This window comes from Eucyclogobius newberryi, unplaced genomic scaffold (genome assembly GCF_026437365.1).
Source record: "Eucyclogobius newberryi isolate DKJ021-1_F unplaced genomic scaffold, fEucNew1.0.hap1 SCAF_7, whole genome shotgun sequence".
NCBI classification, from domain to species: Eukaryota; Metazoa; Chordata; class Actinopteri; order Gobiiformes; family Gobiidae; genus Eucyclogobius; species Eucyclogobius newberryi.
In genome coordinates this window covers 31,282,337-31,296,950 of record NW_027316389.1, presented here as the reverse complement: position 1 = coordinate 31,296,950, position 14,614 = coordinate 31,282,337, and the positions used below count along the sequence as shown (strand labels likewise).

Genomic DNA, 14,614 nt, shown 5'->3' with positions numbered 1-14,614 from the left:
CAGAGTTGGAAACAATTTGCATTAACTGAAAAAAAAAAACACTAAAATATGAGTGGATGTTAAATGCAAATGGTTCAAAGTAAATTGCTAATTGTTTGATAAACCATCCAGCTAATCAAAAGAGAATGGAATGTGCACTTGTGCTGCAACAATTATCCAGAATAGTTTTGACTAGTTGAAAATAATCATATTTTTTATTACTGTAATTGTTTTCTGGGCTATACAGACTTTGGCAATTTTAAATCAAAATACAAGTTAGAACTCTCCAGGGGAATCATCTCAAAACTGTATTAATGATCTGAACAATATCAAAAGTATTTGCAAAAAATAAGAAAATTGTGTTATAACAGATAAAGAAAGGGAACATATACATCCCCGTGGAGAAGTACAAAATCTTGTGTTTGGAAAGAATTCTGCTGGAAAAATGTGAAAGTACACATGATTCACATTCATTAAACACTAGTTGTTGGAGAAACTGTGTCAAGATGAATTAAGGCAGTGATTGTTTTCAACTCTGACATTCCATTTGAACTTAAAACAATATATTTCAGATGTAAAACTTCAACAATGGAAACAATGGACAATACTTGTGAAATGTACTTTTGAACTTTAACAAATTATAATAAATTTTCAACAATTATACATTTTATTTGTAAATCTTCTCTATTTAGAAGCCTTCTGTCTCCATATTTCAAACCTTATTCGGTTAAAGATGTATAATGTACACTAGAAATAATCATTTCACTAATCGACAAAGTAAAGAAAATTACAGCTGAATCGTCGACTACTAAAACAATCATTAGTCGGCTTTACGTGCACTCTTAGTGACCCCTTATGCTTACGGCCTATTTTTTTCTAAAACGCCTGAAAAAAAAGAGCCCCAATTAAAACTGAAGCTGTTCCTGAACCCTTTGGAGTACGAACAATTGGCTGGACTCTTGTGAAGCTGAGACTGCAGTTTTGTGTTCTGATGTTTGGTTTAGTCTAATTATAACATCAGATTTTAAATTCCGCCTACGTTTTCTTTGTTAAATATATGAACGAGTATAGCTGGTGTCTGAAGGATGGTCTGATTGACACTAGTTTGAGCGTTTGTTGGGTTTTGATGATTTTTTAAAAGCTGAAGGTAAATTAACTAAAACATTTTTTTTAATTTGTGGGTCTGAACAACCTGACACTGTTTCTTCTCAGAATTTGACTGGAAATAAGTGAGTTACAGCTTTATTTTTTATTATGGAGGAGCCTGAGAGTTCCCTTTAATCAGATGGTGGACAAAATGGAATACATTTTAAAAAAGTCCAACATCCCACGCCTGAAGAGTAAAGGTTTAACCTCCACCGCTGACTGGCACTGACACCATTACAGATGTTGAGTAAATGTACACTAATGTGACTCGTTTTCTTCTAAACTGCAGTGATCTCCCGCAGACACCATCAAATCTGCTGACACCTGTCCAGAGACGTATAACCGGGAGCGCTCTGCAAACACAACCACTTCATTAATCACTTCCAATATTTGCCATTTTCGTTGCACTCAATTTAAATCATACCCTCTGCACGTTCTTTCATCCATGGAGCGCATTAATCCTGCATGCCAATCAAACTGCAGGGAGCACAGCGCACATCAAAACGTGTCAGCCATGCCTTTAACAAGAGCGAGCCAGCAAGCAAATCACTCCTTTAAGGAGCCGTCCCTGGGGGGAAATGTGTTACTCTGCCTCCATCGCACACGCCACGAATACGCATTGCACTCTCCCATTATTAATTTATTAAGTTTGCCCATTAAATTCCACACACAAACAGAATTATCATTTGGGGACACTGGAGCCCACATGTGAAAGTGGAGCAGATGTAAAGCAATATACTACACATGAAAATCGGTTCGTTCTGTAGCATATAGGGCATACGCAGTAAGAACATGGTGAAATGTACCGGTAATTTACAATCAGACAAGAATGTTATGCACAGCTACAGGTGTGAGAATATAATTAGATGTAGATGATTACGATTTTGTTAGATACAGCATGTCTACAAGCTGATAAAAAGTCAATAAAATAAAGGAGAATCAGTAACCCGTAAAAACTGTGTTGGTTCAGGTGATGAAAATATTGAAAACCAATTTGGACAGTTAATAGGAATGGAACGAGACACAATTCCCACAAGACGACACACGTTATTGGGTCCACGAGAATGAAACAAGACAAGAGTTCAACATGATAATAAATTAATTCTGCAGTTCAGTTTGAAATTGTATCTTGCAATATTTTGTGGCATGAGAGCTTGTCTTATCTCTAATGATAGTGAATTAAGTCATTTTAAACAAGGCAGAGCAAACAAATGGTAGAAAAAGATCTCAAGACCTGTGTTGTTGTTTTATTCTTGCTTTCTTTGGCTTTCCACATACCACCAGATGTAAACTAGGTGAATAATAATAGGCCTATTCAAGGTCTAATCCAGAGTTAAACCAAGTTGCTAAATTGCTACAGTAGTTCTAAATAGAGAAATTACCCATAGAAGGACCAGAAAGTGGATAATTGACTCTAAATTAAGCAAATATTGAATCCTCCACTAGAGGACTTCACCAGAAGAACCTTCCAGAAGAAGATTGAGTACCACAGTTAGAGAAACTGCCCTAAAAATTTGCCGATTTGATGATTGCGCCAATTCAAATTCTGTTTTGATTGAAATATGTGATGCACTCAGCACTCCCCATGTCAGAATATGTAAAAACGACAACAAAGACAAAGCAAATTCTAAGACTTGAAATATTTATTATTCTGTGCCAACATTTACAAGAAGCTACAGTTTCCTCTGTGGTTTTAAACAATTACAGAATGTACACTTCCTTCAGATGCTCCACAGATGGATGTGGAAGAGACTGGAACAGGCGGAGTGTTCCTTTGAAGGTGCAGATTTTGTTCCTGAATATTTTTAGTCCAGGGTGCATCAGAGTACACATTAGACATAAAATGAACGGTGTTATGGTGGCGCTGGTGGCCATGTTGTCTGATACAAAAAGTCTAAGTGTGAAGCTGCTAATGACTGCGCTGGGAGAACACACGCACTGTCTGTGACTGGAGAGACTTTATTGTGAAATGTTAATTGTTTGTCTGGATTCTTCAATGAAAATAATGTAGAAGCCAAATGTTAGTTTGTTAAAGCAACAACATGCTATTTTTTGGAGTGTAGTTGTAATTGTAGTTGTAGTGGTTCAAGTCAGAGTTAGCCAGAATCCTCATTGCTTGCCATTGTCTTATTTGGAACCCTGCACTACTGTATTTGGCATGTCTTTTCAAACCCAGCATAGATACTTGTTGTAGTAACCATACTTGTTGTGACAAACCTCATTTTTGTGATTTGTTCGATCAAGTTTAATGAAAAGGATGACAAAACGGATGCAGGTCGACCAATGACAATAGCTTGTAATGGATCATTAACATCCCAGATACTAACATGATGGTAACTAAAAACCTTTTGAACTTTGTGGTTTGTAATGACAACAGATAAAGCTCTAAAATGACAAAATAGTAGTAATATCATAAAGTAAAAGCCATGGTCTAGTATGGGTTTTATATTATATTCACTTTGGAGCGTCTCAGACCACTTCTGTTAGTGGTGGTTTGTGTTTCCATGTCAAGGGTCTGGGTTGCAGGGGTCTGCTACGTAAGCGGCTGACGTCACCCAAACATAACTCATGTTTGTTAATAAATCAAATCCAAACTGTCGAATTATATTTTTTCTTCATGAGGTCGACCTCAGCAATTCACAAAAAGACAATTAGTAATTCCAAGTTTTACTGTGAGACGTGGCAAGAGTAAACAAGAATCAACTTCCAGGTTATCTTCAGATTTGTATGCATTTATTTCACTTCTCTGCCCCTCAATGCCACGTTTTCATTTCTCTTTATGAAATGCATTGGGTTAGATGTAATATGCACTGGAGATGTAATATCTTGGGTCTTGACACAAACATTGAAGAAGAAGGAAACGAATGCTAAGGTGCGCTAACTTTGTTATGCTCAGTTTGTCAGCTCAACAAATACTTATTACCACTGGAACCAAGTCTGCGTTTGAAAATAGATCATATATATATATATATATATATATATATATATATATATATATATATATATAGCGAGCGCCTGGTGGCCGGGTCTTACCCCACGGGGCCCGCCCGAAAGAGCGACGTGGGGCCGCCCTCCCGTGGGCCCACCACCCGCAGGAGGATCCATAAGGGGCCGGTGCAGAGAGATCTGGGCGGCAGTCGACGGCAGGGGCCTCGGCGACCAGATCTCCAGACACAGAGACTAACTCTGGGGACATGGAATGTCACCTCGCTGGGGGGGAAAGAGCCTGAGCTTGTGCGGGAGGTTGAGCGATACCGACTAGATATAGTCGGCCTCGCCTCCACGCACAGTTTGGGCTCTGGAACCCATCTCCTCGAGAGGGGCTGGACGCTCCACTTCTCTGGTGTTGCCCGCGGGGAGAGGCGGCGGGCTGGTGTGGGCTTGCTGATAGCCCCTCAGCTCAGCCGCCACGTGTTGGAGTTTACCCCGGTGAACGAGAGGGTCGCGTCCCTCCGCCTTCGGGTGGGGGACAGGTCTCTCACTGTTGTGGCGGCCTACGGGCCGAACAGCAGTGCAGAGTACCCGGCCTTCTTGGAGTCCTTGGGAGGGGTACTGGACAGTGCACCGACCGGGGACTCCGTTGTTCTACTGGGGGACTTCAACGCCCACGTGGGCAATGACAGTGACACCTGGAGAGGGGTGATCGGGAAGAACGGCTTCCCCGATCTGAACCCGAGCGGTGTTCAGTTATTGGACTTCTGTGCTAGCCACGGATTGTCCATAACGAACACCATGTTCAAGCACAAGGGTGTCCATCAGTGCACATGGCACCAGGACACCCTAGGCCGGAGGTCAATGATCGACTTTGTTGTCGTGTCATCAGACCTCCGGCCGCGTGTCTTGGACACTCGGGTGAAGAGAGGGGCAGAGTTGTCAACCGATCACCACCTGGTGGTGAGTTGGATCCGCTGGCGGAGGAGGAAGCCGGACAGACTTGGCAGACCCAAGCGCATTGTGAGGGTCTGTTGGGAACGTCTAGTGGAGCCCTCTGTCAGTAGGGTATTCAACTCGCACCTCCGGGAGAGCTTCTCCCATGTCCCGGGGGAGGTTGGGGACATTGAGTCCGAGTGGACCATGTTCTCCGCCTCCATTGTTGATGCGGCTGCTCGGAGCTGTGGTCGCAAGGTCTCCGGTGCCTGTCGTGGCGGCAACCCCCGAACCCGGTGGTGGACACCGGAAGTAAGGGATGCCGTCAGACTGAAGAAGGAGGCCTATCAGGCCACTCTGGCTTGTAGGTCTCCGGAGGTCATCGACGGGTATCGGCAGGCCAAGCGAGCCGCGGCTCGTGCTGTCGCAGAGGCAAAAACCCGGGCCTGGGAGGAGTTCGGGGAGGCCATGGAGGAGGACTATCGGTCGGCACCAAAGAAATTCTGGCAAACCGTCCGGCGCCTCAGGAGGGGGAAGCAGTGTCTCACCAACACCGTTTACGGTGCGGGTGGAGGCCTGCTGACCTCAACTGGGGATGTCGTCGGACGGTGGAAGGAATACTTTGAGGATCTCCTTAATCTCTCAGTCACGTCTTCCGAAGAGGAAGTGGAGACCGGGGACTCGGTGGCTGGCTCATCCATCACCCAAGCTGAAGTCACTGAGGTTGTTCGCAAACTCCTCGGTGGCAGGGCTCCGGGGGTGGATGAGATCCGCCCTGAGTACCTAAAGTATCTGGATGTTGTAGGACTGTCTTGGTTGACACGTCTCTGCAACATCGCGTGGCGTTCGGGGACCGTGCCTCTGGACTGGCAGACCGGGGTGGTGGTCCCTCTGTTCAAGAAGGGGGACCGGAGGGTGTGTTCCAACTACAGAGGGATCACACTCCTCAGCCTCCCGGGTAAGGTCTATTCCAAGGTACTGGAGAGGAGAATCCGACCGATAGTCGAACCTCGGATTCAGGAGGAGCAGAGTGGTTTTCGTCCCGGTCGTGGAACACTGGACCAGCTCTATGCCCTCCATCGGGTGCTCGAGGGTTCATGGGAGTTTGCCCAACCAGTCCATATGTGTTTTGTGGATCTGGAGAAGGCTTTCGACCGTGTCCCTCGGGGTGTCCTTTGGGGGGTGCTCCGGGAGTACGGGGTCCGGGGCCCTTTGCTCAGGGCTGTCCGGTCCCTGTATGACCGGAGCAGGAGCTGTGTTCGCATTGCCGGCAGTAAGTCAGACCTGTTCCCAGTGCATGTTGGACTCCGCCAGGGCTGCCCTTTGTCACCGGTTCTGTTCATAATTTTTATGGACAGAATTTCTAGGCGCAGTCAGGGGTCGGAGGGTGTCCGGTTTGGGGACCACAGGATCTCATCTCTGCTGTTTGCAGACGATGTTGTCCTGATGGCTCCATCAAACCCGGACCTGCAACATGCACTGGGACGGTTTGCAGCCGAGTGTGAAGCGGCTGGGATGAGAATCAGCACCTCCAAATCCGAGGCCATGGTTCTCGACCGGAAAAAGGTGGCTTGCCCTCTCCAGGTGGGTGGGGTGTCCTTGCCCCAAGTGGAGGAGTTCAAGTATCTCGGGGTCTTGTTCACGAGTGAGGGAAGGATGGAGCGTGAGATCGACAGGCGGATCGGTGCAGCGGCTGCAGTGATGCAGTCGCTGCATCGGACCGTTGTGGTAAAGAGGGAGCTGAGCCGAAAGGCAAAGCTCTCTATTTACCGGTCGGTCTACGTTCCTACCCTCACCTATGGTCATGAGCTTTGGGTAGTGACCGAAAGAACAAGATCGCGGATACAAGCGGTCGAAATGAGTTTCCTCCGCCGTGTGGCTGGGCGCTCCCTTGGAGATAAGGTGAGGAGCTCGGCCACACGGGGGGAGCTCGGAGTAGAGCCGCTGCTCCTCCACGTCGAGAGGAGCCAGCTGAGGTGGCTCGGGCATCTGTTTCGGATGCCTCCTGGGCGCCTCCCTCGGGAGGTGTTTCAGGCATGTCCCACCGGGAAGAGGCCCCGGGGAAGACCCAGGACACGCTGGAGAGACTATGTCTCTCGGCTGGCCTGGGAACGCCTCGGGATCCCCCCGGAGGAGTTAGAGGAAGTGTCTGGGGAGAAGGAAGTCTGGGAGTCCCTGCTCAGACTGCTGCCCCCGCGACCCGGCCCCGGATAAAGCGGCAGAAGATGGATGGATGGATGGATATATATATATATATATATATATATATATATATATATATATATATATATATATATATATATATATATATATATATATATATATATATATATATACACATACATACATATATATTGTCGTAAGCATAAGCGGTTGCTAAGAGTGCTCATTTGCTCACGAGCGGTAAAGATGACTTTGGGCAGTGGAAACACCCCAGGACTGTACCGTTCCTCTGGAAATGTGGCTATGCATTTAGATATTAAGGTATATTCAACCTATTTGCTCAGAATACTTTAAGGTGTCGAACAAAGGCATTTAAACTACAAATTCTAACAATCAAATATTCATTTTCAGAACACCATGTCCATCTTCATTCGTGCAAATCTTCCGTGGCATCTTAAGCTTTAGCACCTCCGGCTCACTGTGATCACTGCACTGACCCTGCCTCTGTTGCTCATCAACAAGCCTACAACCCCAGTGCCGTCTCCGGGGTAGATTCCCTGATGAGAGGGGCAAGAGGAGGGATGGAGGAGAGTGCGGATGTGAAGTGACAGAAGCTGCATGTATTAATAGGCAATGTGAGTGCAGAAACGTGCCACTTACTGTTGGAGCTATTTATAGTTCTGCTGCCTTATACTGATGCATGGAGAGAGGGGCGATTCTCGGGGGAATGACTTACGAGGCTCTCCCGCACATTCAGAGCACGTCCAGCCTCCAGCGCCACACACTGCAGCCCAGCTCCTGCATTCTCTGTGCCTTGTTCCTGCCATCCACACATCATCTGCTCTTAACCACCATTTTCACCTATACAACATAAAGATTCAGTCCATAGTCAATCATAAAGTATTATATTGTCCCTGGTAATGATATAATGGCAGCTGATGCCAATGTATATTGGTATTTGGTAATGTGAATGAACAAGTACCCCGTTACAAATATTTGGGCATCTGGATCAATGATAAACCTTCTTACAACAAACACGAACAAGAGCTGACAAATAATCTTAAAGAAAGATTGTCAGTTTTCTTTAGAAATAAAAATTATTCCTCTCAATTGAGAGTTAGGAAAAAAGACTAAGCAAATTTGCTCCCTGTTTGTGGAACAAAACCCGGACGCTTTTCAAATTAAATTATTTTAATTTTAATTAAAAAAAAATTACCCACTATGCCAGCGCTCTTGTCTTGTTTAAATGATCAAACATAACATAGACAATTCAGTATGTGTCAGTGTTTTTAAAACTAAAAACTGTTTTTCTGTCTATGTAGTTCCCCCGTTTTTTTTTATGTTGCTGCAAAAAGCAAAGCATTTAAGCAAAGAGGCTTATTCCTCAATATATTGTGGCAGCCCACAATATTGTTGTAAGACTTTTGACGAAACAATATCACGATATTTTGGTTATTGTTACATCTCTTCAATCTTTTGTTGTTCTGTTTTCAGTTCAGCTAATATAAAATTATTTAATCTCTTAATCGTTTGAAATATGACAAAACTATCTATGTGTAGAGGTGGCAATATTGGCATCTAAATTGCAAGGTATTGAAATGTTGTTTTGTAGTTGGCGTGGTGGCTTGCACTCTCGCCTCACAGCAGGAAGGTTCCGGGTTTCACAGGTTGTTCCAGCAGCACATTTCCCTACAAGGACAATATTGTATAATAGATATTATGATAGATAATAACAGATTACAATTGTATGGTGATCTACTCTATAATAAAGAAAAAAACTGCAAAGAAGTTACAAACTTGCAGTGTGCTCTTCAGAATAGGGGTAGTCGCCTTATTCTGGAAGTTATTGTAACATCCCTATTTTCAAGCCGCCCAGAGAAAGGTGTTGACTTGATGAACACTGAACATCTTACAGAAATCAATCTACCGTACTTTATATATTTTAGCAGCGAGACTTTTCTCGAGTTCTCCATAGAATTAATGGAATTCCTGCTTAACCGGAAATGTAAAGCACAACAGAAGTGTGGTAGTCACGGTCAGAAGTAAGTAAGTAAGTGGGTGGGCCGGAAAAAGGTGGAGTGATATTTACAGGGGCGTTATAGCACTTTCTCAGGAGTGGATGGTGGATTGTAAATAATTTTTGGGAAACTTCTTTCTCTTTTTTGTCAATAGCACTCACTCCCATCCCCAATCAGAAAGTTAACAGCTTCCTTTATTATCCAACCTCTATTACCCATGGCAAAGCACAGTGTCCCAAACTGTTTGTCCCTGTCCTGTGCAGTTATTTTGGCTAAGTGATGTACGGTAAGTGTGCGCAATGAGCCCTGGGCCTCTGCTTGTCCATGGGTGGGACACAGAATGGTGATGTGGAGTGGCGTCTGCTCATCAAACTGATGCGATCGCAGTGACAGGGCGGGCCCAGAGCTGTGTAGACCCAGGGAGGGGCGCGCAGGACTGACCCAGGCCAAGAATCAGGCTCCAAAACCAACACGAGCCAGCAGCACGTGCTTCCATCAGAGCCGCTTTCAACTGCTGTGTCATTGTCTAGAATATCTAGTCCTACACCAAACAAGATCTAATCTGAATTAAAGTCAAAATTCTATTAAAAAAGTAAATTTTCTAGAGGGTCCGCAACCTTCATGCTTAAAGGAGACCCTTTTTTCAAATTTTTAGTATTGAACTATAACATAGCATATGTAGATCATCTTTTGCATTTTGTTCATTGAAAACCACATTATTGAGTCAGAGTTTGAATTATTTTAATAACACTACCTAAATACACTTAAGTGGGCGGGGATAGGGGTTAGGGGAAAACAGACATTTTCGTAACACTCAAACCTCAGTCGACAATGTAGGGTTACTCAAACATGCAGGAATCAATCAAAATAGAACTTTGAGTAATAATGACACAAAACACTGTTGTTAACAAGCTTAAAAGCTAGTTAAAGTTAATTTAGCACAATATGTCTCATTTAATGCCATGTCTTTGTCTTTGTCCAGGGACACAAGTATGTGACGCCATCCAGCCAAATATATATCTTGCAATAAAAACTACCATACTGCATAACTTTCCAGGCAAAGCAAAAACATCTTAACAACCAAGTGGTGGACCCTTCATCAGAAAGGTGTCACAGTGCACCTTTAAATCTGTCCGTCACTGTCAGCCAATCACTGCCGGTTATCTTTGTCTCTTAAACATTTACCTCTCAAACCGAAGCAGCGGATTGGTCCGACAGACACGCTCCTTTGGTTCAATTTGAGCATTTGTGAACACGATTAGTCAGTCAGGATTTCATGAATAGAATTTCACATCAGCAATGCCAAATAATGAACAATAGATGGAAGGGAGCAGCTTGTGAAAGGGTGATCTCTCCACATGGTTCAGGGTTTTGTCCTCAATAATAATATAATCTCGAATCCATTGGGGATAGAAAATAAGCAAAATGACTAATGTATCTTCTTTTACACGTATCAAGCATTGACATTTATACAAGTGACCTTCCATTTGGACAAAACTGTGTATGGTCATTGAGCCTGGGGACAAAATGAGCTGAACGGTCCAGGCGCCATGACAGTCCTAGAGCTGCAGTGTTGAACCTAATCCAGAGCCCATCACCCAGCTGTCAGCCCACCTTTACCCACAATCACAGCACAGACACAGGCAGCACCGGCCAGAGGAGCCTGGGGAAACAGGAGAGAGCTCCAAAACTGTGAGAGATACCATTTAAAACAATCATAATGTTGTTTCCTTTTATTCATGCATGTTCAAGTCCTATTCAGGATCTAGATTTTAACCCACCCAATCTTTCACTGCAAGGCATTTTAACCAAATTCTAAACCTAAATCAATATATTTAAGAATGCTTGAAATTCAATATGTTGTAGTACTTCACTGCTATAGTAAACAATCGGAACTGATTTGATTGTTTTGTTTTTTTCCTTTAATATAATCTTATAGCCACAGTAGTACATTTGATCCATTACATTTACTTGAGTCACTTTTTGAGGAAATTGTACTTTTTAGAGTAGTTTTCTAACACCATACCTTTACCTGTACTTGAGTAATATTTAAGTTTGGGTTATAATAATATATAATATAATGGTAATAGTAGTACTCTTACTGGAGTAAACGTTTTGGATATGCTTCCCAGTGTGTGTAATTTGAGAAAAAGTTTTTTGGTTACAATAATTTTTGTAACATTTGTGTCCATTCTTAGAAAAATCTGTCTGTTATTTCATGTTTTTTCAGTCCAATAAACTCATAATCTGATTTTTACTGTTGAACTGTTATTCAGAACCAAGTTTCTCCTAATACTTTTTTAATCTTACTCAAGTAATTATTTAAGTCCTTATACTTGAGAAATACGATTTTAAAGTAACATTTCTCTTACTTCCACCTCTGGCTAACATGCATCTCACAGGTCTGTGTTTCTCAGTAGAGCTTTAGTTCTATTGAGAAACACAACTTGTTAGAATCATTTATGGCTTCGAGAGATCGGACTTTTCAGGTAATATAGTTGCATAACTTAGTTTTAGTAAGAATGCATAGATAAGGTTACGTTATATTCTTGATATAGACCTGCTTTGCAACTTTAAAAACATAAACCATACGGTCCCAAAATAAAATCACCACGTCAACATGTTCATAAAAATGATGATGCCACCTGGATCTTAGATTGTGCAATTTTCTTTCCTTGTTGAGCAATTGCTAGTTGAAACAGTCTTAATGTTCTCACATGAAAAAGGCATTCAAATCTTTCCTTTCGCTGTCTTCAAACCCGCAGACAGCCCGCGGGGTTATTATGGAAGTGTGGAGCGTGCCGGGCTGAAATAAAGCCCTTGAACAAACGGCACATCAGAGTCCACACGCCGTTAACGTGAATGGGAAAAAACAGCACCGTCGCTCGGAGCTTCACCGCTCTCCAGAGAAGCTGATTCACGATGTATTTAAGTGTTGTCAAAAGGTAGGGCGACTCTCTATGTCGATTTCCCCAATGACATTCCCTCCTCACCATGCAACAGGCCGAGAGGCTAACAGCGCAGACCACCAGCCCTGGGGCATTTGACCGTTGTATGTGTCCAGTGTTAAATAGCTTCTTCAAATGGTGCAAACACGATGCCGTTATCATATGTGAACGTCTGCCGTGCATGACAAGCTTGAACAGAAGGGGAAAGAGGAATAAAGGGGGTTGAGGAGGGGAACTGAGACAAGAGGGTGGTTGCTGTGGAAACCCCAGGCTGAGAGTGCAGTAACCCGGACGATTGGTGGGGAAGAAAAAGCGCTAGACATGAGAGACAGAGAGAGAGATGATGTTTGTAAAATGCAATACAATAGAAATATGCACGAGAGTCGTCCCTTTTAGGCCGCAATTGAATGTGACCAAATGCTACAAAACAATATTAACTTTTCTCTAGTTTTACAGAACGTAACTCTATTTATGCATCTCAAACACAACGCTACAGACATATTTTAAAATGTTCCCAGTTAGTGCTTAGAAATGGCTATTACTTACCTGCCTTTTAAGGTGAGTCTGCTATTTATTTATTATTAAGAACTAGTGCTTCTTCTTCCACATAACTCAATGTATGATTCATCAGGGCACTCTCTTAAATGTTTTACAAGGATAATACAAGGAATATAAAAAAAATAAGTGCAATTCTCAGGAAAGAGTGATGTTTTTTTTTGATGCAATGACAACCGCCTTTTCTCAGTAATTGCTGGTAAAGTAAAAGTCAAATGGCATGTACAGAAAGACAAAGCAAGTTTTCATAAGGTAGAGTGTTGATTTACACAATGATATCTCTAGCAATAAGGAGGAGGGTAGAGAACAAATCATGTAAAAAACCCATCGTAACAAGCAGAAGCACTTTTGTAGGGTACTCGGGTCTCCCAGCACAACCAACAACAATATGATTTCTCTGTAGTTGTACTCACCATCTTATCCAAATGCATCTACAGATACAGCACATCATCTTATACTTTCTGGTCAATTTTCTAAATATTTTTTGTAAGTCAATCTAGCTTGGAGCACCAAGAATCACCAAGGCAGAAAAGGATGAAACACAAGTGTACATCAGGTCCTAACCAGGATTAAACTGGGACATAAAGGACACATATTATGCAAAATTGAAATGTTTGAGCTTTTAACCATGATATAATATAGTTGCATTTAGCTTCATTTAGATTCATCAATCCTGTTTACGAGCTTGTCTTCTCTGACCCTCACAAAAACATTTCCCAGATTAGTAAGGTCAAAGGTAGAGTTCAAACGTCTTCAACAGACTCGTTCTGAGAATGTCTGCTCTCACGTCCATTGCAACTGCGTGCTTACAGCAGCATGTAAGGGGGAAAGCTAGATTTAGTTTATTTTCCCATAATAATTTCCTCTAATGCCAGTAGATGCAGCACTAACACAAATCCTGATTAGGGATCAGTTTATTGGTAGAAGGTCATGTGGGAGTTTCACATAATTTTCAGTTCTAAATGAGATGCCACAATAAAGGTACTCAAGAGTATGTTTGAAGGCCAATAACAATACAAATAATGCATAATATGTGTCCTTTAAAGGTGCTTTTATAGTTTGGAACAAGATCTTCAATCATGACTAACACTTGAAAACCTTGTACAGCTGTTTTTATTGTATTGTATAATATTAAGGCTACTTTTCCCGTTATAACTACTCATAAAAATCATGAGGAAAACCGGCACAGCATACAGACCTTTGCTACTGCTTTGATGTAAAGTAAAAAGTGTGGCTCATACTCACAGGGAACGGTGCGGAGGTACAGGTTGTCGCGGATGATCTGCTGGTGGTCGTGGTCCACAGAGCCCTTGGAGAAGCGCAGGTTGAGGTAGTGCCGCAAATCCTTGTCAACCACCCCCCCTGGACGCAAACACAGGAAGAAGATTAGCCGGCCGCCCCATTAGCAAGGCGCAAGTGGAATCAGGGTTTTCTATGGAGAGCCTGGCATTCTAAATCCTCTATAAGTGACACAAAAATGCAAACAGTAGACTTAGAAGAGTCTCGGTTGATACAAGTCATGAGAGGGGGCTTGCTAAATGGTTTTATAAATAACATAAAAAAGCATCATGAAAGGCAAACTGACGAGAAAATATGAAATTAAGATTTTTCCGTCCAAAAATGCAGCTATATCAAAGAATATTCTCGTTGAGGAGAATTGAAATTTGACAGAAGAATGAAATATTGAGTGCTAAAGTTTTGCCACGATACAAATATTTAAACATGGATTTTGATACTGAGGAAAAGGCTTGAAACTGATGTGGATGAAAAACACATTTTGAGTCAGAACCCTCTGGGGAGTCACAAAGCATGAGCTGGGGGTCGAGAGATGCTTTCATGATGTCATCTGAAAATGATGACACTGAATTATATCCATTTTTGCATTGAAGACAGTATGTTTTGTGCTGCCCGGTGGTGGAGTGGTTAATGCGCAGCACA

At 42.7% G+C, this 14,614-nt stretch overlaps 1 protein-coding gene across 6 annotated transcripts in view; it reads right to left on the bottom strand.

Moving 5' to 3' along the window:
• magi2b (membrane associated guanylate kinase, WW and PDZ domain containing 2b) overlaps positions 1-14,614 on the bottom strand; it is a 125,779-nt gene that overhangs the window by 83,736 nt on the left and 27,429 nt on the right. For all 6 annotated transcript variants that reach the window (XM_072435666.1, XM_072435667.1, XM_072435670.1 and 3 more), the window contains exon 2: positions 13,922-14,038. In XM_072435666.1, coding sequence (XP_072291767.1) covers positions 13,922-14,038 — 117 coding nt within the window. The remainder of the gene's footprint in view (positions 1-13,921; positions 14,039-14,614) is intronic.